Below are 27,101 nucleotides of genomic sequence, written 5' to 3'. Positions count from 1 at the left end.
TCCTTCACTCCATCCATCCACCCAAACCTTGGCCTTCCTCTCGTACTTCTCCCATCAACTCTTGCATTCATCACCTTCTTTAGCAGACAGCCATTTTTCATTCTCTCAACATGGCCAAACCACCTCAACACATTCATATCCACTCTAGCTGCTAACTCATTTCTTACACCTGTTCTCACCCTCACCACTTCAATCCTAACCCTATCTACTCGAGATACACCAGCCATACTCCTTAGACACTTCATCTCAAACACATTCAATTTCTGTCTCTCCATCACTTTCATTCCCCACAACTCCGATCCATACATCACAGTTGATAAAATCACTTTCTCATATAGAACTCTCTTTACATTCATGCCCAACCCTCTATTTTTTACTACTCCCTTAACTGCCCCCAACACTTTGGAACCTTCATTCACTCTCTGCCGTACATCTGCTTCCACTCCACCATTTGCTGCAACAACAGACCCCAAGTACTTAAACTGATCCACCTCCTCAAGTAACTCTCCATTCAACATGACATTCAACCTTGCACCACCTTCCCTTCTCGTACATCTCATAACCTTACTCTTACCCACATTAACTCTCAACTTCCTTCTCTCACACTCTCTTCCAAATTCTGTCACTAATCGTCCAAGCTTCTCTTCTGTGTCTGCAACCAGTACAGTATCATCAGCAAACAACAACTGATTTACCTCCCATTCATGGTCATTCTCGTCTACCAGTTTTAATCCTCGTCCAAGCACTCGAGCATTCACCTCTCTCACCACTCCATCAACATACAAGTTAAACAACCACGGCGACATCACACATCCCTGTCTCAGCCCCACTCTCACCGGAAACCAATCACTCACTTCATTTCCTATCCTAACACATGCTTTACTACCTTTGCAGAAACATTTCACTGCTTGCAACAACCTTCCACCAACTCCATATAACCTCATCACATTCCACATTGCTTCCCTATCAACTCTATCATACGCTTTCTCCAGATCCATAAACGCAACATACACCTCCTTACCTTTTGCTAAATATTTCTCGCATATCTGCCTAACTGTAAAAATCTGATTCATCCAACCCCTACCTCTTCTAAAACCAAGGATAATGCGCATAATTCTTGTGGGCAATGTCGTCTACCATCGTCTCGTAGTTCTCATTTGGGTAACATATACCTTGTCATGAATTTTAAAGGCCAAGTTCCAGCTTTGTCAAAATCATACTCCTATTAAAGGACAGGGGTTTGTATTTGTATAGGAACAAATAATGATACATAGAACATAAAAACAAAGCAAGTTTTGACTACTCACATCTTTATAAATCCTTGATAATCCAGTGGAAAGAATAAAAACATTGTCAATTTCAATATGCGACCTATTTGGATTTCAACTTCCACATTATGAAACTATACAATCATGGGCTTTAAGGGGACCATCCGCTATGATGTTTGACATAACTATAAAAAATTGAAAATCAATTTATTGTTTCTATGTATACAAAAACATGTCATATATGCTCTCCATAAGTTTCAGCCAATTATTTTTACAAATAATGAAGATAAAGCGGTCTTTAAATGACGGTCATATCCTTACTGCGTTGTCTGCATGACTGAGATTGATAGAATCGTCTTTTCGTGTTTACTTTTGCATATACTGTATATAGCGATTTTTTCACTTGTGTTTCAAAATCTCGTACGTCTGGCAGATATGGAAGGCATTGGCAGAGGTTAGGCGACCGCAAACTACGATCTACGAGAAGACCAGCCAGAGTTTCCAAAGACGTATAGAAGTTACGATGGATGTGTGTTTCTTTACTTGCAGTTCGTATGTACATTGTGATTTTACTATGTCCACTTGAACTTTATAGCAAGGCCAATGTTACCTAAAGTCTAAGAAAGAACAAAAAGTAAGCAGAGAGCGACAAAAATGAACCAAGAAGAGAGGGAAACATGAAAAAGAGTACAAAGCTAGAACAATCTAACTAAAACTGGCAACAATGAGAGGCTGCTGGCAACTCATGACACCCTCACACCAAGTGTATTAGTAAATTTGGGGTTTAAATACCTATTTTAGGGAGCCTTCATGTAGGAATAAACAATAAAAGTACAAAGCAAAGTTATCATAATAATGTTATTTTGATTTTTCTAACAAAAAAAGCAAAAATTTATTTAAAATCTTTGGGCGCTCATAACTCAAAAACATACTTATTCACATTTCGGTAAATTTTTCTCATGTATTGTTCAATTTCAGAGAAAAAGATATCATTCAAAAGAGGAATAAAAATCCCACAATTTTGTGTGACAATTTTTATTTTCCTTTTTTTTTTTCCATGATTATTTTGCGTCTAGACGAAGACAATCAAGAAAAAATTCACTAAAAAAAAGAAAAAGGAAAATAAAAAATCTGTCACAAAATTATTCGGTTTATAAAGAAGTTTTGATGGTATGATTTTCAATACAATTAGTGTCATATTATTGTAGAAAAATATACCTAAATATTTTTTTTCTAAATCATGATTTTTGCTAATAAACAAAATAAGTTTTATATCAAATGATGTGAATTGTTTATACGATGAAGGTATTATATATGTCTCAAACATATATAGATGGTGTATTTTGAATAATTAGAATGAAAAAAGGAGGACCTAACAGACGGTCCCCTTAAGCCTAGGAAATCTAATCGATTATACTATGTAAAAAAAAAATATATTCAGTAAAACATCTCTTTCATAACATAGCAATAATTAAGAAATGTGACTTGGTATACCCCTATAACATATTTTGTTTATCAGATTGGTTTTAAATAAATCCCTATTACATACCTGAATATCAGTTATAATATTGACTACTGCATACACTTTGTCTTCCCACTGTGCTTCTTGCCAGACCCACCAATCCTGGTCTGCAGATCCCAAGGTTTCCCTTATAAAGTATGCAAGCGTAGTGTCATGCTCCAAGCCATGGCGAATGAGATATGACCGGAGAAAACCATCCATCAGCGGTGCTACTTCTTCCCCACTCACTAGCCAATCCAGGATAGATGCCACTACTGCAACTTTGTCTTCCTAGTATAGCACAATAATACAGTAAAATTAGTGGAAAAAATGAACTCCACTACACACAAGACTAATGGAAATCTAATATTATCAACTACACACAAGACTAGTAGACATAACCACAGAAAGATTAAAGCTAAAGTAAATTCATACAGAGCTATAAAGATGAGAAGAAATTATTAAAAACAATTTAAAATAATACTTAAGTAAATTTGGGTACAAAAAAAAAAAAAAGAAAAAAAAAGAAAAAAAACAAACAAAAAAATCACTAGATGAATATGTTCTTACCTGTGTGTACTCATGGAATCCAATCTTGACTCTAAACTTATCAGCTAAAAGCTGCATATCTTGCAGAGCTAGGGAGGTTTGACGTAAATGATATAGAGCAGAAGATGGAGAATGGGCCTTCCACTGGGCAACATGAACTGCCATCTGAACTTCAATGTTACCACCTGCAAAACACAAACATTTGAAAATAATGAATTACATCATTGTTTCTCATACAGTAAAATGAGCCATCAATAATTAAAGATGGAATCTCATCAATATTATCAAGGCTTAACAGTGTGTTATTTAAAATTCTAGATATTGTTATTTTTCATACAGTACAGTGAGCCATCAATAATCAAGGATGGATTATCATCAATATTAATAATAGTCTTACCAGTGAGTATCAAAAATATTAAGTCTTACCAGTGTACAGATTTAAAATTCTAAATACAGTTATTTCTTATACAGTAAAGAGAGCCATCAATAATAGAGGATGGATTATCATCAAATTATCAATAGTTTTACCAGTGTATAGAATCAAAATTCTAGATATAGTTATTTCTCATACAGTACAGAGCTATATCAATAAATGAGGATGGATTATCATCAATATTATCAATAGGCTTACCAGAGTACAGTAGAGATTTAAAATTCTAGATAAAGTTATTTCTCATACAGTATAGAGCCATCAATAATTGAGGATGAATTATTATCAATATTATAAAAAATATTACCAGTGTATAGATTTAAAATTCTACTTTCATCAGCACAACCCAAAAGGGTTTGGTTTTCTGTATCATAATAACAATGTTATATTTATTTCTCATACAGTATAGTAAGCAATCGATAATTGAGGATGGATTATTATCAATATTATCACCTATGTATAATTTAAAATTCTACTCTCATCGACAAAACCAAAATGGCTTGGTTTTCTATATTATAATAATTATCATACCTTACAAAGTGCATAAGTTTCTTAGGAATGCAATTAAAGAAAATATTGGAAATGACAAAGATTGACAAAGTTTGTTCAGTGGAACTGAATCTAAAACTCACTTCATGTTGGTTTAAAATATATGTACAGTATGTAAGACATTACAAATGGGAAGGGCATCATGTGTTGCAAACATCTAATGTCCATTGATCAGACAATAAACTTTCAGTGCATACACTATCCTTTCTTATGTGGTGCTGTTGCTCAGAGATGTATGCTATGGATATATAGAATAAATCAGTACATCTATTACATTTCTTAATATCTTAGGAGTTATTTTTTAAGGTGGGAGGACTGTATTAAATTTAGAAGATTCAGCAAGTTATCTAATTATGATTGGGAAATGATTCAAGCAACAATTAATGGGAGAATTGCTTGTTTGAATCTTTATGGCACTTCATACAGTTACAGCTTTCTGTGCATGGACAATGGTTGTTAATTCAATCAAATTTGTTGTTATCTTTTCCTTTACTTTTTAATCTTAAATGTCTTCCAGCTTCTCTTTCTTTGAGTAATTTTCTTTTGCTTAGATTATTTTTCAAAAAATGTGTGTACTGAGTATTACTTAGGACAAATCTCTCTTTCTTTCTCTGGGCATTTGTAATCATTCTCTTTTCTGTCTTTGAGGCATCTATTCTTATAATCTCTATTTCTTTATAATACTTGTATTTCATTATAAATTTTCTATTGTATGAATCAGATTTTTACAGTTAGGCAGATATGCGAGAAATATTTAGCAAAAGGTGTGGCACCCTAGCAGTACCAGCTGAACTCGGTTGAGTCCCTTGTTAGGCTGCGAGGAACGTAGAGAGTAGAGGTCCCGTTTTTGGTTTTTGTTTCATTTGTTGATGTCGGCTACCCCCCAAAAATTGGGGGAAGTGCCTTGGTAAATGTATGTATGTATTTAGCAAAAGGTAAGGATGTGCATGATGCGTTTATGGATCTGGAGAAAGCGTATGATATAGTGATAGGGAAACGATGTGGGATGTTATGAGGTTATATGGAATTGGTGGAAGGTTGTTGCAAGCAGTGAAAAGTTTCTACAATGGTGGTAAAGCGTGTGTTAGGATAGGAAATGAAGTGAGCAATTGGTTTCCGTTGAGAGTGAGGCTGAGACAGGGATGTGTGATGTCGCCATGGTTGTTTAACTTGTATGTTGATGGAGTGGTGAGAGAGGCGAGTGCTCGAGAGCTTGGACGAGGATTGAAACTGGTGGACAAGAATGATAATGAATGGGAGGTAAATCAGTTGTTGTTTGCAGATGATACTATACTGGTTGCAGCTTGGAAGAGAAGCTTGGCTGATTAGTGACATAACATGGAAGGGTATGTGAGAGAAGGAAGTTTAGAGTTACAGTAATGTCGGTTATGAGATGTATGAAAAGGGAAGGTGGTGCGAGGTTGAATGTCATGTTGAATGGAGAGTTACATGAGGAGGTGGATCAGTTTAAGTACTTGGGGTCTGTTTTTGCAGCAAATGGTGGAGTGGAAGCAGATGTATGTCAGAGAGTGAATGAAGGATGCAAAGTGTTGGGGGCAGTGAAGGGAGTGGTAAAGAATAGAGGGTTTGAGATGAAGTGTCTAAGGAGTATGGCTGGTGTATCTCGAGTAGATAGGGTTACGAACAAAGTAGTGAGGGTGAGAACGGGTGTAAGAAATGAGTTAGCAGCTAAAGTGGATATGAATGTGTTGAGGTGGTTTGGCTATGTTGTGAGAATGGAAAATGGCTGTCTGCTAAAGAAGGAGATGAATTCAAGAGTTGATGGGAGAAGTACAAGAGGAAGGCCAAGGTTTGGGTGGATGGATGGAGTGAAGAAAACTTTGGGTAATAGGAGGATATATGTGAGAGAGGCAAGAGAGCGTGCTAGAAATAGGAATGAATGGCGAGCAATTGTGACACAGTTCCTGTAAGCCCTGCTGCTTTCTCCAGTCATCTTGGATGACCGCAGAGTTAGCAGCAGTAGGGGATTCAGCGTTATGAAGCTTCACCTGTGGTGAATAATGGGGGAGGGTGGGCTGTGGCACCTTAGCAGTGCCAGCCAAACTCGATTGAGTCCCTTGTCCGGCTGGGAGGAACGTAGAAAGGAAAGGTCCCCTTTTTTTCATTTGTTTGATGTCAGCTATCCTCCAAAACTGGGAGAAGTGCCTTGGTATATGTATGTATAAAAGTATGTTGTAGAGTACTACCTCTCGATAAAAACGTTTCTGAATACAAAAAATTTGTGATATGAAAAGATAGATTTTTTTCGCCTCGTATTATAAAAACCGCTCATGGTCCGAAACGAAAATTGCCCGGCAACCGAAAAATAATTTTAAAATTCGCACGCCACAAAACTGTAATTTCACCATCATCGTCCTGCTCTCCCATTGGTTATCTACCTACCTTAATGCTAGTTACCAACGTAAGATCCTGCTCTCCTATTTTATATCAATAAGTACATTTTCAAGTTTAAAAACACAATGAACAGTACTGTACTGAATATACGCACAGTATGTACGAATGCACAATGCTACTACACATAAAAAAAAAAATCTGGAATATATTTTTCTTTCATTTTGGTAAATGAAATAAGAGATCGTAAAATTTTTTCCTTTTAACATCATGATTATTTCTTTACAATAAATCTTATATCAACAAGTACCTTCTTAAAATAAAAAACACAATGAACCAAGCTGTATTGTATATATGAGCGCACAATGCTACTAAACATATTAAACACACTAGCGATATATTCTTCTTTCATTACGATAAATAAATAATAGATCGTAACATATTCTTTCCTTTTAATGTTATGTTAATCTTATTCACAATTAATTTTATATCAACAAGTACATTTTTAAATTAAAAAACACAATGAACAGTGGCGTACTGTATTGTGTATATGTACATATGCACAATGCTACTAAACATATCAAAACATTAGCAATATATTTTTCTTTCATTTCAGTAAGTAAGTTGAAAAACTATTTACTGAACAATTAAAGGTTTATTCATTCTACAAAATAAGTACAGTACAGGCAGTTCTCAACCAATGAACACAATGGGAACCGAGAGGCTGTTCGTAGCTTGAATTTATTCGTAAATAATTTCTGTCTAAGTACCCCTAGAGCTAAATTTTGGCCAAGGGTATGCGTAGCCTAACTCAAATGCATAAGACTTTCAGAAGTCAACTATTAGTCCCCTTTCATATGAAATCAATACCAGATTATTACAAATGATGTTCAACTTACTTTATCACCTTACATTAATGTATATAATACTGCACTGTAAGGTATGTTATTATTAATAGAGAAAGTTACAAATGGTCATACATATGAACTACATTTGTGTAAATACTACCGTGTTTGTTTACATTACGCTTTAAACAAATGTACAGAAGTTTATTCTATAGTTTCATTACCGAATTTAACTGTAGAAACTTAACTGTATTTATCTACTTCATTAATGCTTGAGTAGTGTTGAATAAAAAGCATATGATTATTTTACTTTCCTGACCAAAGGAGGCTGCCACTTTTAATGTATTTTTTGTCACGACTAACAAATACACCAATCAGTTGAGCTGAGGCGCGGACTCTCTCGCTCTCTCTCTTGTACATGTACATGACAAAAAACACACAGTGTGCAGTCAAATATAAAGTACATTTTACTGTAAATATTAGGTATAGTAAAAATTCGCATACCCTACTGTAATCTACATTTTCAAACTATTTCTGATGCTATCTATTTCAGATACGATAGTGAACAATACTGAAATATTAGTTTATGAATTACTACTCCTTGGTGAAGTATACAGTAAAGTGCAGTAAACTTGATTTAGAAAATCTCTCTCTCTCTCTCTCTCTCTCTCTCTCTCTCTCTCTCTCTCTCTTGAAGAAGAAGAAGAAGAAGAAGAAGAAGAAGAAGAAGAAGAAGAAGAAGAAGAAGAAGAAGAAAGGACACTTCAGAATAAAGGGAGATTAGAAATAGGCCCACTAAGAATTTAAGGACGGTTAAAGAATAAGAAAAAGGAAATATGCAACAGATTAGCAGAAAAATGTAAGAGTGAGTTCACGCCAAGAATTGCGAATGAGAATAATGAAACAGAAATGAGAGAAGAAAATGTTGAATATCTAACGGATATAGATATTAATGAAGCAGATATTGCCAAGGCTATAAACGAAATTAAAAATGGATCGGCAGCCGGACCAGATGGAGTTCCAGCGATTTTGTTAAAAAAAAACTGCAAACACTATCGCGAAGCCGCTTACAATACTGCTAAGACAAAGTGTAGATATGAGAGAGATATATGTTAAACGTAAATTAGCTTATATAACCCCTATCTTCAAAAGTGGATCAAGACTAGAGGCAAGCAATAATAGACCTGTTAGTCTAACATCACATATTATGAAAGTGCATGAGAGGGTAATAAAAAAGAAAATAATTTATCATTTGGTTAAAAATAATTTGTTTAATATAGGTCAACACGGTTTTGTGCCTGGAAAAAGTACAGACCCAACTGATAGCACTATGAAAACATATACAAAAATATGGTAAATGAAAAAGACACAGATGTGATCTATCTAGATTTTGCAAAAGCCTTTGACAAGGTAGACCATAATATATTAGAGAAAAAATGAGAAAGCATAACATTGTGGGAAAGATAGGAAAATGGGTAAAAAAATTCCTGCAAAACAGGAAACAGGTAGTGGTTGCAAATGACGAGAAATCAGATGAAGCTCAGGTAATATCTGGCGTGCCACAGGGTACGGTATTAGCTGCACTGCTGTTTGTTATTATGATCTCAGACATAGACTGTGATGTTGAAAATTCTGTAGTGAGAAGTTTCGCCGATGACACAAGAATAAGTAGAGAAATAACTTGTGATGAGGATAGGAACTTACTACAAAGAGATCTAAACAAAATATATGAATGGGCGGAGATAAATAGGATGGTATTTAACTCCGATAAATTTCAATCAATTATGGAAACAGAGAAGGAATGGTATATGCATACAAGGGACCTAATAACGAGACAATCACAAACAAGGAAGCAATTAAAGACCTTGGTGTAATGTTAAATAGGAATATGTTATGGAACGACCAAATAGCAACACTGTTGGCTAAATGTAAAGCAAAAATGGGAATGTTATTCAGACACTTTAAAACAAGAAAAGCTGAACACATGATTATGCTTCACAAAACTTATGTACGTAGTACATTCAAGTACTGCAATGTGATATGGTACCCACACTACCAACAGGATATTGCGCAAATAGAGAGTGTACAAAGGTCCTATACTGCGAGAATAGAAGTTAAGGACCTGACTACTGGGAAAGACTGCAATTTTTAAAACTATACAGTCTAAAAAGGAGAAGAGAACGCTACATGATAATACAAGCATGGAAGCAAATAGAAGGAATTACTGAAAACATCATGGAGCTAAAAATATCAGAAAGAGCAAGCCGAGGTAGATTAATAGTGCCAACAGGCGCACAGGACATTAATCCACTACGCACCAGCATCGATAATGCAGCGACTATTTAATGAGCTGCCAGCTCATCTAAGAAACATATCAGGAGTGAGCGTAGATGTGTTTAAGAATAAGCTCGATAAATACCTAAGATGCATCCCAAACCATCTAAGACTGGAAGATGCAAAATACACAGGAAGATGCATTAGAAACTCTCAGGTGGATATACGAGGTGCCTCACACTGAGGGACCTGGGGGAACCCAAACATAAAATAAGGCAATAAGGAAATAAGGTAAAGTAAGGTAAGGCTCTCTCTCAAACCTTATTTTTATTTATGGTAATAAGGCAAAAAAACGGCAGTAGAAATACACACAAGCAGTTACAAAGATCACAATAGCAGACACAAGAGATTTTGCATCAAGCAGGTTGGTGCTGCCCACCCTGGCTCTCCAGAAGTTTCAGCCAATTATTTTTACAAATAATGAAGATAAAGCTGTCTTTAAATGATGACGTCATCTTTACTGCGTCGTCTGCATGACTGAGTTTGACAGAATCCTGCTGGTGTGTTTATTTTTTTTTATTTATAAAATGTTATTTTCATTAGTAAAATAAATTTTTGAATATACTTACCCGGTGATCATATAGCTGTCAGCTCTGCTGCCCGACAGAAAAAAACCTACGGACGAAATACGCCAGCGATCGCTATACAGGTGGGGGTGTACATCAACAGCGCCATCTGTCGAGCAGGTACTCAAGTACTCCATGTCAACACAGAACCAATTTTCTCCTCGGCCCACTGGGTCTCTATTGGGGAGGAAGGGTGGGTCCTTTAATTTATGATCACCGGGTAAGTATATTCAAAAATTTATTTTACTAATGAAAATAACATTTTTCAATATTAAACTTACCCGGTGATCATATAGCTGATTCACACCCAGGGGGGTGGGTAGAGACCAGCATATATGTTAACAATAAGACCTAAGTATTTCGTATTTCATTTTAGCAGTTATTCAAAATAACAAACAAAATTAATAAGTACCTGGTAAGGAAGTCGACTTGAACAATTACTCTGCCTTTTTTAAGTACGTCTTCCTTACTGAGCCTCGCAATCCTCATAGGATGCTGAGCGACTCCTAGGAGCTGAAGTATGAAGGGTTGCAACCCATACTTAAAGGACCTCATCAAAACCTCTAACCTAGGCGCTTCTCAAGAAAGAATTTGACCACCCGCCAAATCAACCAGGATGCGAAAGGCTTCTTAGCCTTCCGGACAACCCAAAAAACAACAATAAAAAGCATTTCAAGAGAAAGATTAAAAAGGTTATGGGATTAGGGGAATGTAGTGGTTGAGCCCTCACCCCCTACTGCACTCGCTGCTACGAATGGTCCCAGGGTGTAGCAGTTCTCGTAAAGAGACTGGACATCTTTAAGGTAAAATGATGCGAACACTGACTTGCTTCTCCAATAGGTTGCATCCATTACACTCTGCAGAGATCTGTTTTGTTTGAAGGCCACTGAAGTTGCGACAGCTCTAACTTCATGTGTCCTTACCTTCAGCAAAGCATGGTCCTCCTCATTCAGATGGGAATGAGCTTCTCGAATCAAAAGTCTGATATAATAAGAAACTGCATTCTTCGACATAGGTAAAGCAGGTTTCTTAATGGCGCACCATAAAGCTTCTGACTGTCCACGTAATGGCTTAGTACGTCTCAAATAGTACTTAAGAGCTCTTACAGGGCATAGTACTCTTTCTTGTTCATTTCCAACCAAATTAGCAAGGCTTGGAATATCGAACGATTTGGGCCAAGGACGAGAAGGAAGTTCGTTTTTTGGCTAAAAAACCAAGCTGTAAGGAACATGTAGCCGTTTCAGATGTAAATCCAATGTTCCTGCTGAAGGCGTGTATCTCACTGACTCTTTTAGCTGTTGCTAAGCAGACGAGGAAAAGAGTTTTCAAAGTGAGATCTTTAAAAGAGGCTGATTGAAGTGGTTCGAACCTTGCTGACATAAGGAATCTTAGTACCACGTCTAAGTTCCAACCTGGTGTGGCCAACCGACGCTCCTTCGAGGTCTCAAAAGACTTAAGGAGGTCCTGTAGATCTTTGTTGTTGGAAAGATCTAAGCCTCTGTGACGGAAGACTGCTGCCAACATGCTTCTGTAACCCTTGATCGTGGGAGCTGAAAGGGATCTTTCCTTCCTTAGGTATAAAAGGAAGTCAGCTATCTGAGTTACAGAGGTACTGGTTGAGGATACTGATTTCGACTTGCACCAGCTTCGGAAGACTTCCCACTTCGACTGGTAGACTTTGAGAGTGGATGTCCTCCTTGCTCTAGCAATCGCTCTGGCTGCCTCCTTCGAAAAGCCTCTAGCTCTCGAGAGTCTTTCGATAGTCTGAAGGCAGTCAGACGAAGAGCGTGGAGGCTTGGGTGTACCTTCTTTAAATGCGGCTGACGCAGAAGGTCCACTCTTAGAGGAAGTGTTCTGGGAACGTCTACTAGCCATTGCAGTACCTCGGTGAACCATTCTCTCGCGGGCCAGAGGGGAGCAACCAACGGGCACCTTGTCCCTTCGTGAGAGGCGAACTTCTGCAGTACTCTGTTGACAATCTTGAACGGAGGGAACGCATAAAGGTCTAGATGGGACCAATCCAGAAGAAAGGCATCTATGTGAACTGCTGCTGGGTCCGGAATCGGTGAGCAATAAATTGGGAGCCTCTTGGTCATCGAGGTTGCGAACAGATCTATGGTAGGCTGACCCCACAAGGCCCATAGTCTGTTGCATACATTCTTGTGAAGGGTCCACTCTGTTGGGATGATTTGACCCTTCCGGCTGAGGCGGTCTGCCATGACATTCATGTCGCCTTGAATGAACCTCGTTACTAGGGATATGTTTCGATCTCTTGACCAGGTGAGGAGGTCCCTTGCGATCTCGTACAACGTCATCGAATGAGTCCCTCCTTGCTTGGAGATGTACGCCAAGGCTGTGGTGTTGTCGGAGTTCACCTCCACCACCTTGCCTAGAAGGAGGGACTTGAAGCTTCTCAAGGCCAGATGAACTGCCAGTAGCTCCTTGCAGTTGATGTGCAACGCTCTTTGATCCGTATTCCACGTGCCCGAGCATTCCCGACCGTCCAATGTCGCACCCCAGCCCGTGTCCGATGCGTCCGAGAAGAGAAGGTGGTCGGGGGTCTGAACAGCCAGTGGCAGACCCTCCCTGAGGAGAATGTTGTTCTTCCACCAAGTCAGTGAAGACTTCATCTTCTCGGAAACAGGAACCGAGACCGCTTCTAGCGTCTTGTCCTTTCTCCAGTGAACAGCTAGGTGAAATTGAAGGGGTCGGAGGTGGAGTCTCCCTAACGCGATGAACTGGTCCAGTGATGAAAGCGTCCCTATCAGACTCATCCACTGTCTGACTGAACATCGGTCCTTCTTCAGCATGTTCTGGATGCATTCTTGGGCTTGACTGATTCTGGGTGCCGACGGAAAAGCCCGAAAAGCTTGACTCTGAATCTCCATTCCTAGGTATACTATAGTTTGGGATGGGACGAGTTGGGACTTTTCCATATTGACCAGGAGACCCAATTCCTCGGTCAGCTCCAGAGTCCACTTGAGATTCTCCAGACAGCGACGACTTGACGCAGCTCTTAAAAGCCAGTCGTCCAAATAGAGGGAGGCTCTGATGTCTGCTAAATGCAGGAATTTGGCAATATTCCTCATCAGTTTGGTAAAAACTAGAGGTGCCGTGCTTAGGCCAAAGCACAGGGCTTGGAACTGGTATACAACCTTCCCGAAAACGAACCTTAGAAAAGGTTGGGAATCTGGGTGGATGGGGACGTGAAAGTAAGCGTCCTTTAGGTCTAACGAGACCATCCAGTCTTCCTTCCTGACCGATGCTAGAACCGACTTTGTCGTCTCCATGGTGAACGTCTGCTTTGTGACAAAGACATTCAGAGCACTGACGTCTAGCACCGGTCTCCACCCTCCTGTCTTCTTCGCCACTAAGAAGAGACGGTTGTAGAAGCCCGGGGATTGATGGTCCCGGACTATGACTACCGCTCCCTTTTGAAGTAAGAGAGACACCTCTTGCTGTAAAGCTAGCCTCTTGTCCTCCTCTCTGTACCTGGGAGAGAGGTCGATGGGAGTTGTTGCTAGAGGGGGCTTGCGCAAGAATGGAATCCTGTACCCCTCTCTGAGTAACTTCACAGACTGTGCGTCTGCGCCCCTGTTCTCCCAGGCCTGCCAGTAGTTCTTGAGCCTGGCTCCCACTGCTGCCTGAAGAAGGTGGCAGTCAGACTCTGCCTCTAGAGGACTTGGAACCCTTCTTCTTGCTCCCACGTTGTCTTTCGGCACGAGCACCTCCTCTGCTGGAGGCTCTGCCACGAAAGGGCGGAATGAACCTTGACGCTGGAGTGTCCATCCTGGGTCTAGGCACGGATGGCAAAGGGGTGGCTTTGCGTGCGGATGACGCCACCAGGTCATGAGTGTCTTTCTGGATCAAGGAGGCGGCAATCTCCTTGATCAACTCTTCAGGGAAGAGACACTTCGAGAGCGGAGCAAACATAAGTTCCGACTTTTGACATGGGGTGACTCCAGCAGACAAGAAGGAGCAAAGGTGATCCCGCTTCTTGAGGACCCCGGACACGAAAGAAGCCGCAAGCTCACTAGAACCAACCCGTATGGCTTTGTCCATGCAGGACATAATGAGCATGGAAGTATCCTTATCAGAAGGTGAGGTCTTCCTGCTCAACGCTCCCAAACACCAGTCCAAGAAGTTAAAGACTTCGAATGCACGGAAAACTTTCATAAGATGGTCCATATCCGAAGGAGTCCAGCAAATCTTGGAGCGTCTCATAGCCAGCCTGCGGGGAGAGTCTACCAGACTTGAGAAGTCGCCCTGGGCAGAGGCAGGAACTCCCAAGCCGAGAACTTCTCCCGTGGCATACCAGACGCTAGATCTGGAAGCAAGCTTGGCCGGGGGAAACATGAAGGTTGTCTTCCCAAGTTGCTTTTTGGACTGCAACCACTCTCCCAGTACCCTGAAAGCTCTCTTGGACGAGCGCGCGAGTACGAGCTTTGTAAAGGCAGGTGCTGCTGACTGCATGCCTAAAGCGAACTCAGAGGGAGGCGAGCGTGGTGCTGCAGACACAAACTGATCCGGATATAAATCCTTGAACAGCGCAAGCACTTTCCTAAAGTCTAAGGAGGGAGGCGTGGTCTTGGGTTCGTCGATGTCCGAGTGTTGGTCGTCAAGATGTGCAGCTTCGTCATCATCAGAGAGTCCATCGTCTGAATGTTGAGGAGGAAGCGGCAAAGGAGTAGGTAAAAGCTGGACGGCTGAGTCCGGCAGCACGGGTGCATGCGTGGCTGCACTGGACCCAACGTCATGGAACCGTTGGTCAGTCTGAGAACTGGCAACAACCATAGCTGAGAGGGGTCGCAAAGCGTCTACTCCTGACTGTGGTCGGATAGCGGAGACCACCGTGGGTTGCGGAGGCTGACGCAACGCGTCAAAACACGGCAACTGAACTCCACCCTCCTGTTGTTGTGGTAGCACACGCACGTCAACGGAGGGTTCCGTGCGTCTGTGAACGTCAACATGCGTCTGGCAGGGTCGACTGCGCATGGGTGGTGGAGCTCTCACAGCTGGAGTGTGGGAGCAGGCAGCCTCAGCGTCTGCTGGGCGCACAACCGTGGTTGGTTGTAGGCTAACGGGTGCAGCGTCAACCTTCTCCGCACGATACTCCTGCATAAAGGAAGCTAACTGAGTCTGCATAGACTGTAGCAAAGACCACTTAGGGTCTGCAGCAGCTGGTGCGGCAACAGACGGAGTTAATGCCTGTTGCGGTACCACTTTGCCTCTCTTAGGAGGCGTGCAGTCGTCGGAGGACTGCAGCGAGTCCGAACTGACCCAGTGGCTACACCTGGGCCGTTGGACTTGCTCAGAAGGGACCTTGCGTTTAAGAGGCCGTGAGACCTTGGTCCATCGTTTCTGGCGAGAAACCTCTTCCGCAGACGAGGAATGAACGGGCTCACTCGTCTTCTTGTGGGTGGGACGATCTAGGCAAGATACGTCCGAAACCACGGAGGGAACGTCTGTCCGCTGATTAAAGCCTGTCGAACCCTTTGGTCGTACGACATTGCTTCTCCCCTGGGCTTGGGAGCTTGCAAGAGGTCCCGGACTGGGAGGACGACAGGCACGAACAGACGCACCCTCATGCGTAACACTGACACTTTTCACTGCACTAACACTCACTTCACTTCCCACTGCACTCTTACCTTTCAACTCCCTGACGTCAACCATGAGTTGATTGCGGTCATTCGCCAATGACTCGACTCTCTCACCTAGAGCCTGGATGGCACGCATCATATCTGCCATCGAAGGTTGATGAGAGCTAGCAGGGGGGTCGGGTGCAACCACTACAGGGGAAGGAATAGGTTGTGGGGCATGGGGAGAGGAAAAATCTACTGAGCGAGACGAACTCCTCCTGATTCTATCCTTCTCTAGCCTACGTGCATATTTCAGGAATTCTTGAAAATCGAATTCCGAAAGCCCAACGCATTCCTCACATCGATCTTCCAATTGACAGGCTTTACCCCTACAATTGGAACAAACGGTGTGCGGATCGATAGAGGCCTTCGGAAGACGCCTTGAACAGTCCCTAGCGCTACACTTCCTGTACTTGGGGACTTGAGAAGGGTCAGACATCTTGAATTAGTCAAAGGGGGGAATTCAAAATCTATCCAAGTCGTCAACAAATAATCCAAAATCCATAAAAAGAATGCAAGGAAGTATTGAAGATAACTTCTGCACAGCGATAGCTAATAACCAGAAATGAATACTTCACCAAATAACGTGAAAATCAATCCAGAAAACAACAGCGTATTTAGTAAGTCTTGCCGGTGGCACGACAGAGAGAAAATTGGTTCTGTGTTGACATGGAGTACTTGAGTACCTGCTCGACAGATGGCGCTGTTGATGTACACCCCCACCTGTATAGCGATCGCTGGCGTATTTCGTCCGTAGGTTTTTTCTGTCGGGCAGCAGAGCTGACAGCTATATGATCACCGGGTAAGTTTAATATTGAAAAACAATTTTTTCACTTATATTTCAAAATCTCGTAAGTCTGGAAGAGATAGAAAACAACTACAATCTACGAGAAAAACAGCCAGTTTACAAAGACATATTGAAGGTACATTGCATGTGTGTTTATTTACTTGCAGTTCGTACATACATTGTTTTCACAACGTCCTCGTGAACTTTATAGCAAAGCCAATGTTACCTAAGAAAAGAAAGAACAAAAAGTAAGCAGAGAGCAACAAAAAAGAACCAAAAAGAGAGGGAATATGTAAAAAGAGTACAAAGCTGGAAAATACTGACTAAATCTCTGGCAACAATGTGAGGCTGCTGGCAACTCAAGGAACCCTTACACCCAGTGTATTGGTAAACATAGTGTTTAAATACCTCGTTTAGGGAGCCTTCATATAGGAATAAACAATATAAGTAAAAAGTGTAAGGTCATCATAATAATGTTATCTTTATTCTTTTAAGAAAAAAGCAAAAATTTATAGCAAATCTTTGGGAGCTCATACCTCAAAACCATACTTATTCACACTTATGAAAATTTTTCTCTCTTATTTATTGTTCGCTTTTAAAGAGAAAGATATAATTGAAAAGTGGAATAAAAATCTCACAATTTTTTGACAGAATTTTGATTTTCCTTTTAATTTTTTTTTCACAATTATTCTACGTCTATAGATGAAGAAAATTAAGAAAAAAATTCATCAAACAAAAAATTAAAATAGAAAATCTCTTGCACAGAATTATTCAATATAAAAAAGGAGTTTTCATGGTATGATTTTCAATACAATTGGTGACATACTAGTGGAGGAAAATGTACCTAAAATCTTTTATAAAAATCATGATTTTTGCTAATCAAAAAGCTTTTGATCAAAATGACTTGAAATTTTTATATGAAGGTATATATTTCTAAAACATATATAGAAATTGTGTATTTTGAATCATAAGAAAAAAAAAAATGGCGGATATAGCGGACGGTCCCCTTAACGGAAGTAAGTACCTTTCTGTATGCAGAAGAGCTCTTCCAAGATAAATTCTTTATTATTTTTGAATAATTATAAAAGTATAGTATCTTTTAATTGAAATACTATCTAACTGCCCTCCTTTACATGCATATTTAATAAACCTTGCCCAGTTTTACAGATATGGCTACCTTTACATAGTTTAAATATATTTCATTGACAAAAAATTTCAGTTTGCTTACCGAGTAATATAACTAGACACCCACAGATCGCCTAAAATATAATCTTTAATATAACAACAGGAATAGGAATTTGTATGAGATTTTTGCAAACAAAAAGAGAGAGTTAAACTCACCTGCATGAAAATCTGCAACAACGTTCTCAAGGATTGAAATAACTGTGTTGGCTAAGGCTAAACCATTTGATGGCCATCCTTCTTTCTCTAAACATTCTAGATCTCTGTAGAATAATAGAAAAAAGTCATGTGCAATCAAACACAAACATTAATACCAACAAAATCTAAACTATGCAAAACAAGGTTATATATAATATGCTTATCACTATTAAATAGTCAATGCTAGTTTTGCTTATATTCTTTATAATAATAACACTTAATAAATGACAGCTGCCTTTATACACGGAAGATTCAGGCAAAATTTTTTAAAATGTCCGCATAATACTGATGTTTTCAGTTAATTAACAAGTGAACATTGTGATTAAAACTTATTCACAAACAATATTTCTGGGCTTCGACCCGTGCCGCCCAGTGAAATGCTCCTTTAGCACCATTTCTAAGGTACAGTGATGCCTCAGGATACGAAATTAATCCGTTCAGGATGCGGTTTCGTATCCTGATATTTTCGTATCCTGAGTCGTGTTTTACATGTAAATAGCCTAATCCGTTCCAAGCCTTATAAAAAGTCACCCTTTCTTTCATAAACACGCTAAACTGTAGTAATAAACATGCAATGCAGCCATTTTTATCATTCAATAATTAACACAACCGTTAAAAACAGCCTAATCCATTCCAGAAACCACTATGAGATTATTCAATAATGTAGTTATAGCCAAGTTATCCCCCCCAAGCCCAAAGAAAACGGTCCGTTTTCTTTACTACTGTATAAAAGTTACGGTACTGTATGTACGTAAAGCATTTAGATCAGTGAAGGTGTATTGTTACCTGTACGTACACCTAAATTAATGATTGATACCTGTACACTCTGAAAAAAGGTTACAGTTAATTAGTGTAACAAAAAAGTTGAAACTTACCTTTTGATTGAGACGATGTCCGATAGCGAAGTCGCGGCAGAGGAGGATGGCATAAGGCAGAAAACGTAACAAGTGACAGACTACGCACAGTAATTTACACACTTAACACATTAACACTTAAACTTTACGAAATAAAAAATGGAAGAAATAATTAACACTTAACATTACGTATGGAAAACTATAAAATGAAAGAAAAAATTACTTTAACACTTAACGGTAACATAAAACTTGAAATTGAATTTTTTTTTTTTTTTGCATTTTTATAACTTTACGTTTTTCTTATTTTCTAAATCTCTTCTACTTCTTCATCACTTTCTTTTTTCTGTTTCTTTTCTTTACTTTCACCTTCTAATTCTTCATCCCTTCCTCTTTTCTGTTTCTTTTCTTCACTTTCACCTTCGTCTTGGCCTACTAATACCGCTGGCCTCTTTAATAAGAAACTATCCATTGAAGCTTGTTTCTGCCTACTTTTCAACACATTTCTAAAATGCGTTAGGCAAACGTAATATAATACACTACGTAACAAGTGACAGACTACGTACAGTAATTTACACACTTAACACATTAACACTTAAACTTTACGAAATAAAAAAATGGAAGAAATAATTAACACTTAACATTACGTATGGAAAACTATAAAATGAAAGAAAAAATTACTTTAACACTTAACGGTAACAAAACTTAAAATTGAATTTTTTTTTTTTTGCTTTTTTATAACTTTACGTATTTCTTATTTTCTAAATCTCTTCTACTTCTTCATCACTTTCTTTTTTCTGTTTCTTTTCTTTACTTTCACCTTCTAATTCTTCATCCCTTCCTCTTTTCTGTTTGTTTTCTTCACTTTCACCTTCGTCTTGGCCTACTAATACCGCTGGCCTCTTTAATAAGAAACTATCCATTGAAGCTTGTTTCTGCCTACTTTTCAACACATTTCTAAAATGCGTTAGGCAAACGTAATATAATACACTACGTAACGTTATATACAGTCTATGTATAGTAAACACTAATACAGTACAGTGCACAGTAACGAATGTTTATTAACGATAACACGTGGCGTACGAATGTACTGTATATTAACACTAAGTCAAACAAGCGAAAGCACACAATGTCTGTTAACGATACCGCGGTCGGAACGAAAAGAGAGAGAGAGATGAACGCCCGTGCGTAGGCAAGCTGGGATAGTTGCCGACCAATAGGAAAGCAGGATCTTATGGTGTCAGCTAGCGTCTCAGTAGGGAGATAACCAATGGGTGAGCGGGAGGCTGTAAGTGAGTCTACCCAAGTTCAAAGTCAGGCGGCGCGCGCTTTTTAAAATTACTCTCGGCGAAGAGTTGGGATCTCGTAAGGTTTTCGTATCCTGAAATTTTATCCGTATCCTGGGGCATAAAAATCTTCGAATCACTTTTCGCATCCTGAATTTTTCGTAAGCAGAAACTTTCGTATCCAGAGGTATCACTGTATATAACTGCTATATATTACCAGAGAAAAAATTGTATAGGGATGCCAGGTTGAACCCAGCTCGCTCACCTATATAAGGTGTCGATATAATACTGGGGCGTGATAATTCACAACCAGAGGCCTCGCACCATTTAGATATCTCCTGTCAAAATCCCCGAACAGCGAGGTGCCGTTCAACATCCCACTACTACCAGCAATCCCACGCCAGTGACGTCACTCCTTATTTAGCACGCAATTTGATAGCCGTATTTTACCTTGTGTGTGAATTTCGCTGGTTTTTTTCTGGATTTACCTCAAGATGTCGGACTCCACTGTCCCTCCATCTAAGTTAAGTACCAGATCTATGAGTTTTGAGATTTTGGAGGGGGCCTTGCCCCTTTTTGTTTATATTATTCAGCTTTATTATTCACGACCTTGCGGGGTCTCTCGTGGGCTCGGCTCCCTTCTCTCTCTCTCTCTCTCTCTCGTTCGTTCTTAACGATTTTCAATAAGTCCTCCATACTGATTGTTTCTCGTTATGAACCTTACGGATATCCACGGTTCACACACCGTATTAATTTTATATTGCCTGGTTTTTATGATAACAGTTATTACATATACGTGTGCGTATTTTCGGTAGGTTGGCATGCCTGATCACCTTTGGCATTCTATTTCACATATTATTACTTGGATTATTTTCGTTCGCATGCCACGGACTTGCTTATCATTTTAACCCTGGATAGGTACGGTCCTCGGACACCCCTTTAAGGGTATACTCGGACGCGAACGACCCCGACGCCAAAAAAAATTCTTGAAAAATCAGTTTTTGCAGTAACCTCCTTTTTTCTTTTGCCAAAGAAAACTTCAATGAATGCTTAAAACAACTGTAAAGATAAATACTACTCATCTGCAGAAAAACTATTTATTATAAATATTTTAAAAAATTAAGTAGAAAAAAAAAAGACCTGACATAAAAATTCATAAAAAAAAAGTTTATACATATATACACAAATCCTTTTAGGAATTGATTCTTGAATGTTTAGGACACATCTTGATGTATTTTGGATGAAGTCAGACCCATGGAGGTGAAGATCTGAAATGAGAAAAAAAGGGTAACTTTTTTTGGCCAAAAAAAATTGTCCAAATTTCATGAATTTTTTTGGGTACCCAAATGAAATAGGAAGTGGCTAATTTTTTTAGGGAATAAACATATGTTATCCTAAAATAGAAATATGTAAAAAAATCTTCATTATTTTGTAAATTACATTTATATCAGGGGCCATATCTAGAGGTAATTTTTTGAGTACTTGGAAATTTCGTAAAAAAATACATATATTTAATATATAATATGATATTTATGCAGGTAAAAATATACCAAAATATCACAAATTCTATAGGGAACAAGAATATATATAGATAGGGCAGCTTACGCTTCGGATATGTCCACAAAATGGCCGCCATCCACACTGACTCAGACTCCCTAATCTGCCACTTGAAATGTAGGAAGGGTATGTCAATTTCAAGGTGTTATTTACTAATCTAATTATTATTGGATATGCATAAAAATTGTATGGTGGGTTGCTGGATAATTGTCGATTATTTTACGACTATAAAATTAAAATTCTGACCCAAAAAATTTTTTTTGAAGGGAAATAAAATCGAAAAAAAAAATGTAAAACAATATTTTAGCTAAAAAAATTTGATGATATTCAATCAAAAAAGAAGTAAACAAAATTTTCCGACAAATAAACATCTAGAGGAATCATTACTCTGTGATAGTTCCTTAGTACGTAGTAATTTTGAAAGAATTGGGAAAAAACGAAAAAATGGCAATCACCGGAAAATCGAACACATACCTATATATACGCCATATCTGGCTAAAAAAAAGATAGGCATGGGTAGCCAGATCATCTAGAAACACTTTCCAACACTATAAAAATATAAGTTTTGCGACACTACTTGCCAATTCCTTACGGTAACATGACTAAGCAAAAAAATGCAAAACAAATAAAAAGGGGCACTCGCGGAAAAATGCCCAACATTCTAATATACGGCATCTCAGATAAAAAAAAAGACATGCACGTGTTAGCCCAACCATCAAGGCACACTTTCTAACACATAAACATGAAAAAAAAATCAATAATATACGGCAATTCCTTACTACGTAGTAAATTTTTACAAATATTGAAAAAAAAACAGAAATTGGCAACCGCAGTTAAATACCCAATATACCAATAACTACGTCGTATCTGACAAAAACAAAATCACGCATGGGTAGCCAGATCATCTAGACACACTTTCCAACATTAAAAAAGCAAAAGTTTTACGACACTATTTCGCAATATCTTACGGAAAAATGACTTGGCAAAAAAATGTAAAAAAATTAAAAAGGGACACTCGCGGTAAAATGCCCGACATTCTAATATACGACATCTCAGATAAAAAAAAAGACATGCACGTGTTAGCCCAACCATCAAGGCACACTTTCTAACACATAAACATGAAAAAAAAATGAATAATATACGGCAATTCCTTACTACGTAGTAATTTTTACAAATATTGAAAAAAAAACAGAAATTGGTAACCGCAGTTAAATACCCAATATACCAATAACTACGTCGTATCTGACAAAAACAAAGTCATGCATGGGTAGCCAGATCATCTAGACACACTTTCCAACACTAAACAAGCAAAAGTTTTACGACACTATTTGGCAATATCTTACGGAAAAATGACTTGGCAAAAAAATGAAAAAAAATGAAAAAGGGGCACTCGCGGTAAAATGGTCCTCGTGGTGATGAACGACATTTTAACTAAAAAAAAAAACATGCACATGGTAGCCAAACAATCCACCAAGACTTTCCACAACTGATAACCTATACAAGTTGCACCATTCTACGACAATTTCATAATACGTAATAACTTTGATAATTATGCAAACTACCTCAGAAGGGTAAACTCGGACGCGAACGACCCCGACGCGTCTCAGAAATCGGGGAAGGAGTACAGCTACAGCAATGCACATCTGGACACTACTAGAGCGTGTAGGGGAGACACCTCCTGCAGGTCGATCACCCACAAATTCAGTCACAGGGGTGAGTCACGTGAGAAAAACCTGTTTTTTTTTGACGCTCGGGGTCGCAAACGACCCACCGTACCTATCCAGGGTTAACGTCATTCGCTTGCTTGCATTAGCTTGAGGGGCTTTCATGAGTCAGATTTTACATATTAGTTTTTTTTTGTTAGCACTTCACTGACCCTATGTCATGTTGGTAGCCCTGCCTACTCCCAGCGGCCCTATGTTATGTTGGTAGCCCTGCCTACTCCCAGCGGCCCTATGTTATGTTGGTAGCCCTGCCTACTCCCAGCGGCCCTATGTTATGTTGGTAACCCTGCCTACTCCCAGCGGCCCTATGTTATGTTGGTAGCCCTGCCTACTCCCAGCGCCGTCAGGCTTGATTTCTCCTGTCTCGTGTTCGCTCCCTCGTTTGTTTTACGATTGATGTATAACTATGTTATTATTATTATCATGCCTTCCTATCTTATTTTACCATACGTTATGTTTATTATAGTGTTATTAGTCCTTCCGCTTGATCATATCAATCGTGGGTCTGGCAGGTTGGTATACCTGCTATCGCCCCACTCCTAGCCTCCTCCCGCCGATACCCCACCCCAGGGTTCCCTCCCTCTCTCTCCCGATCGAGTTTGAGTCATTTTATAGCACTATGTACCCCTCCCGGGGGCATCCGCTTTGCACGGGCGGTTCCCGTTGATCTGTGAGGCATACTATTATTACACATTCACGTACATTACTTACTCTTTCCACTACTCTACCCGGTCGTAGTCGTTTTCTTTCCGTCGCTCGTTTGGCCAACGATCGGCGGGAAGTTTTCGGCTCGTTCCGTGGTACCTTGTTATGTTATATTATTTATTAAGTTTTGTACGCGCTACTCCCCCGGTCTCGCACGTCACGGACGCGTTAAAGATCCCTTTCCCCCTCTAGTATCACGCACCTCACGGACCTTATATAGATATATATATATTAAGATATCATTACGGGATCCCCGGAAGTAGCTTTTATACATTACCATCCGGTCGAGTTGTTTAGTTGCGCCTCCGGAGCCAACGTTAATCTTTCTTACTTGGATTAACTTTATATTAGTCACATATATATTTTATATACGATCCTTGTTCTCGACCTTCCCTTCCCTCTTTTGATATGATCACGGTTACCGTCTGACTTGATTTCAATTCCTTTTACAATTAAAATAGTTATTTTGGTATTGATATTTAAGCAATCCGGACCCCCCGGGTCCCGATTTGCTTACATTCAATATACTTTATGGCTATATATAAAAGATTTATATCATGATATTGACATATATATACGTAGATATTTAAGCTCCGGGCCCGGAATTGGCTTTCATTTAAGATACTCGTGTATCTTTTGTCTTACAGACTGTACGTATATAAAACATTATCATCATGATATTGATATATAAATCTTCTATCATGATATTGATATCACTTAAGCACCCGCGGCCCCCGTGCCCCTATTTGCTTTCATTCAGGACTCCTGATGTATATATATATAAAAAACATTTTTATCATCAGGATTCCTGATGAATATATATAAAATATTTTTCCCTTTCATTCAGGACTCCTGATTTATATATATACATTTTTATCATGATATTGATATGTAAATTTATTAGCATGATATTGCTATAATTTAAGAATCCGGGGCCCCCGAGCCCCTATTTGCTTTCATTCAGGATTCCTGATGAATATATATAAAACATTTTTATCATGATAGAGATATATATACATATATTTTAAGCACCAGGGCCTCCAGGCCCCTAATTTGCTTTCCTTTAAGATACTCATGTATCTTTTATTTTACAGACTGTATGCTGTGCATTGACGGCATGTGCCGCTGTCATCTATCAACCCTGCGGCCATGACATGTGTCATTCACACGCCTACTGTTCTGTCCGAGTGGATGACTTAGCTGTATGGCATCCAGACGCTTGTGTAGTCTGCTACACAATGACCTCCACTCTAACATCTGACTCTGTGAGTACATTTTCATTGGTACAGACTTGTAGGGAGTTACCATTAATTTTAAGGCCGCTAGTCCTCTGGACTTCCCACATGCCTTTCACTTAGTGTCTACGAAGTCCTTGGACTTCTTCACTTTTCTTTGGCACAAATATCCCTCGCTAATAGTCTGTTCTCTTTCAGTGGTCCCAACTTGAGAAAGATACAACTTGGGCTACCCTCAAGATCTGGATTGACGGGTTCGCCCGCAACGTGAAGGCCACACAGCCTTATATCCTCTCTGAGGAATGGTGTTCCCGTCTCTACCCCCATGCTAAAACTTCACCTGCGGTCCCCAAAGAATTGGCGGATCCTTTCATCGAGAGGTTCGAATCCCTTCTTCCGGCCCCGGACCAAGAAGAGACGGGCGGCACCCTAACTGAAGACGTCTCTACCCTCAACCTCGATGTGGAACCCATGGCTCTTGACGATCCCGACGCAGGTAGGGACGCAGGTGAGTCAGGTGGTTCCCGGGCTAAGATTCCTATCCCTAGCCCGGCTTTCTCTTCTCCTTCAGAACACTCTTTTCGAGGTTTTCCGGGGACAACCAAGACTGGTCTCAATCCCCGGCCTGTTATCCCCAAGGTGAAGGCTCATCGTAAGAATTTATATACAACAATATTATATTGCTCTTCCTACACTTGGCAGTCTGGGTTATCAAATACTGTACCCACAAATCAAGATTCATGTAACTTTAATGTGGTATTCCTCCTAAAAGCCCCGTAGAGGTAATGATCTTGGTATTGTGAGCTCTTCTGCAAGCTGTAAGTGTGTTCAACTCATCCGTCAAGTAACACATTTGTGAGACGATCAAGCAAATTTAGACTGAGATGGGCAAATGGTGTTCTTCGACAACACTTTCTTGGCCCATAACCCTCAACAAAAAGGCCAGGGATGCAGTCAGATCCAGATAGTACAGTACTGCAGAATTTTCACAAGGCATAGAAGTACCTCCTCATGAATCCCACTTACAAAATAAGAACGAACAATAAAAGAACACTCAAATCTACCATCGAGATCAGGGATTCTAAGATTTTGCCACAAATTCAAGAACAGACGAGAACATGAGAGACCTCCAGCTTTCTTGGTAGCAGACCTGATAAGAGGCCCTATACAGTTCCATTTATACTTCATTAAAAATTAAAACTGAGGCTAGAAAGGAAAGTCTTGAAGGCAAAATCGCTACCTGATAACTCAAGACCTCATAAGCCACCCAATTCAATCTTTGAAGAACAAGACACATCCTACTCAAGAAGTTTGAGTTCTCAAGGTGATTAAGACTGTTTGAAGCTCTTCATAAACATGGAAAGCTCCATGTGGAAGGATCAATACCTTCAGTCTGAAGAATTGGCTCAAGGCTGAACACTAAATACAATTACCTTCTAAATAAAAGAGAAATTTAGTTTTACAATATATGTCCTTTGACTCTATAAACAATCAAACCCAAGGTCATGATGAGACACTGCCAACAACATCAACTACAGAAGAG

At 39.4% G+C, this 27,101-nt stretch overlaps 1 protein-coding gene across 1 annotated transcript in view; it reads right to left on the bottom strand.

Annotated features, from left to right (window-relative positions):
• rod (rough deal) overlaps nucleotides 1–27,101 on the bottom strand; it is a 291,539-nt gene that overhangs the window by 137,087 nt on the left and 127,351 nt on the right. The window contains exons 13-15 of the mRNA XM_068375218.1: nucleotides 18,162–18,265; nucleotides 3,340–3,503; nucleotides 2,818–3,060 (exon numbers count right to left, since the gene is read on the bottom strand). Of these exons, the coding sequence (XP_068231319.1) occupies nucleotides 2,818–3,060; nucleotides 3,340–3,503; nucleotides 18,162–18,265 (511 nt within the window). The remainder of the gene's footprint in view (nucleotides 1–2,817; nucleotides 3,061–3,339; nucleotides 3,504–18,161; nucleotides 18,266–27,101) is intronic.

The sequence above is a fragment of the Palaemon carinicauda genome, chromosome 6, assembly GCF_036898095.1.
Source record: "Palaemon carinicauda isolate YSFRI2023 chromosome 6, ASM3689809v2, whole genome shotgun sequence".
Classification (NCBI taxonomy): domain Eukaryota; kingdom Metazoa; phylum Arthropoda; class Malacostraca; order Decapoda; family Palaemonidae; genus Palaemon; species Palaemon carinicauda.
This window is presented reverse-complemented; position numbering and strand designations above follow the sequence as displayed.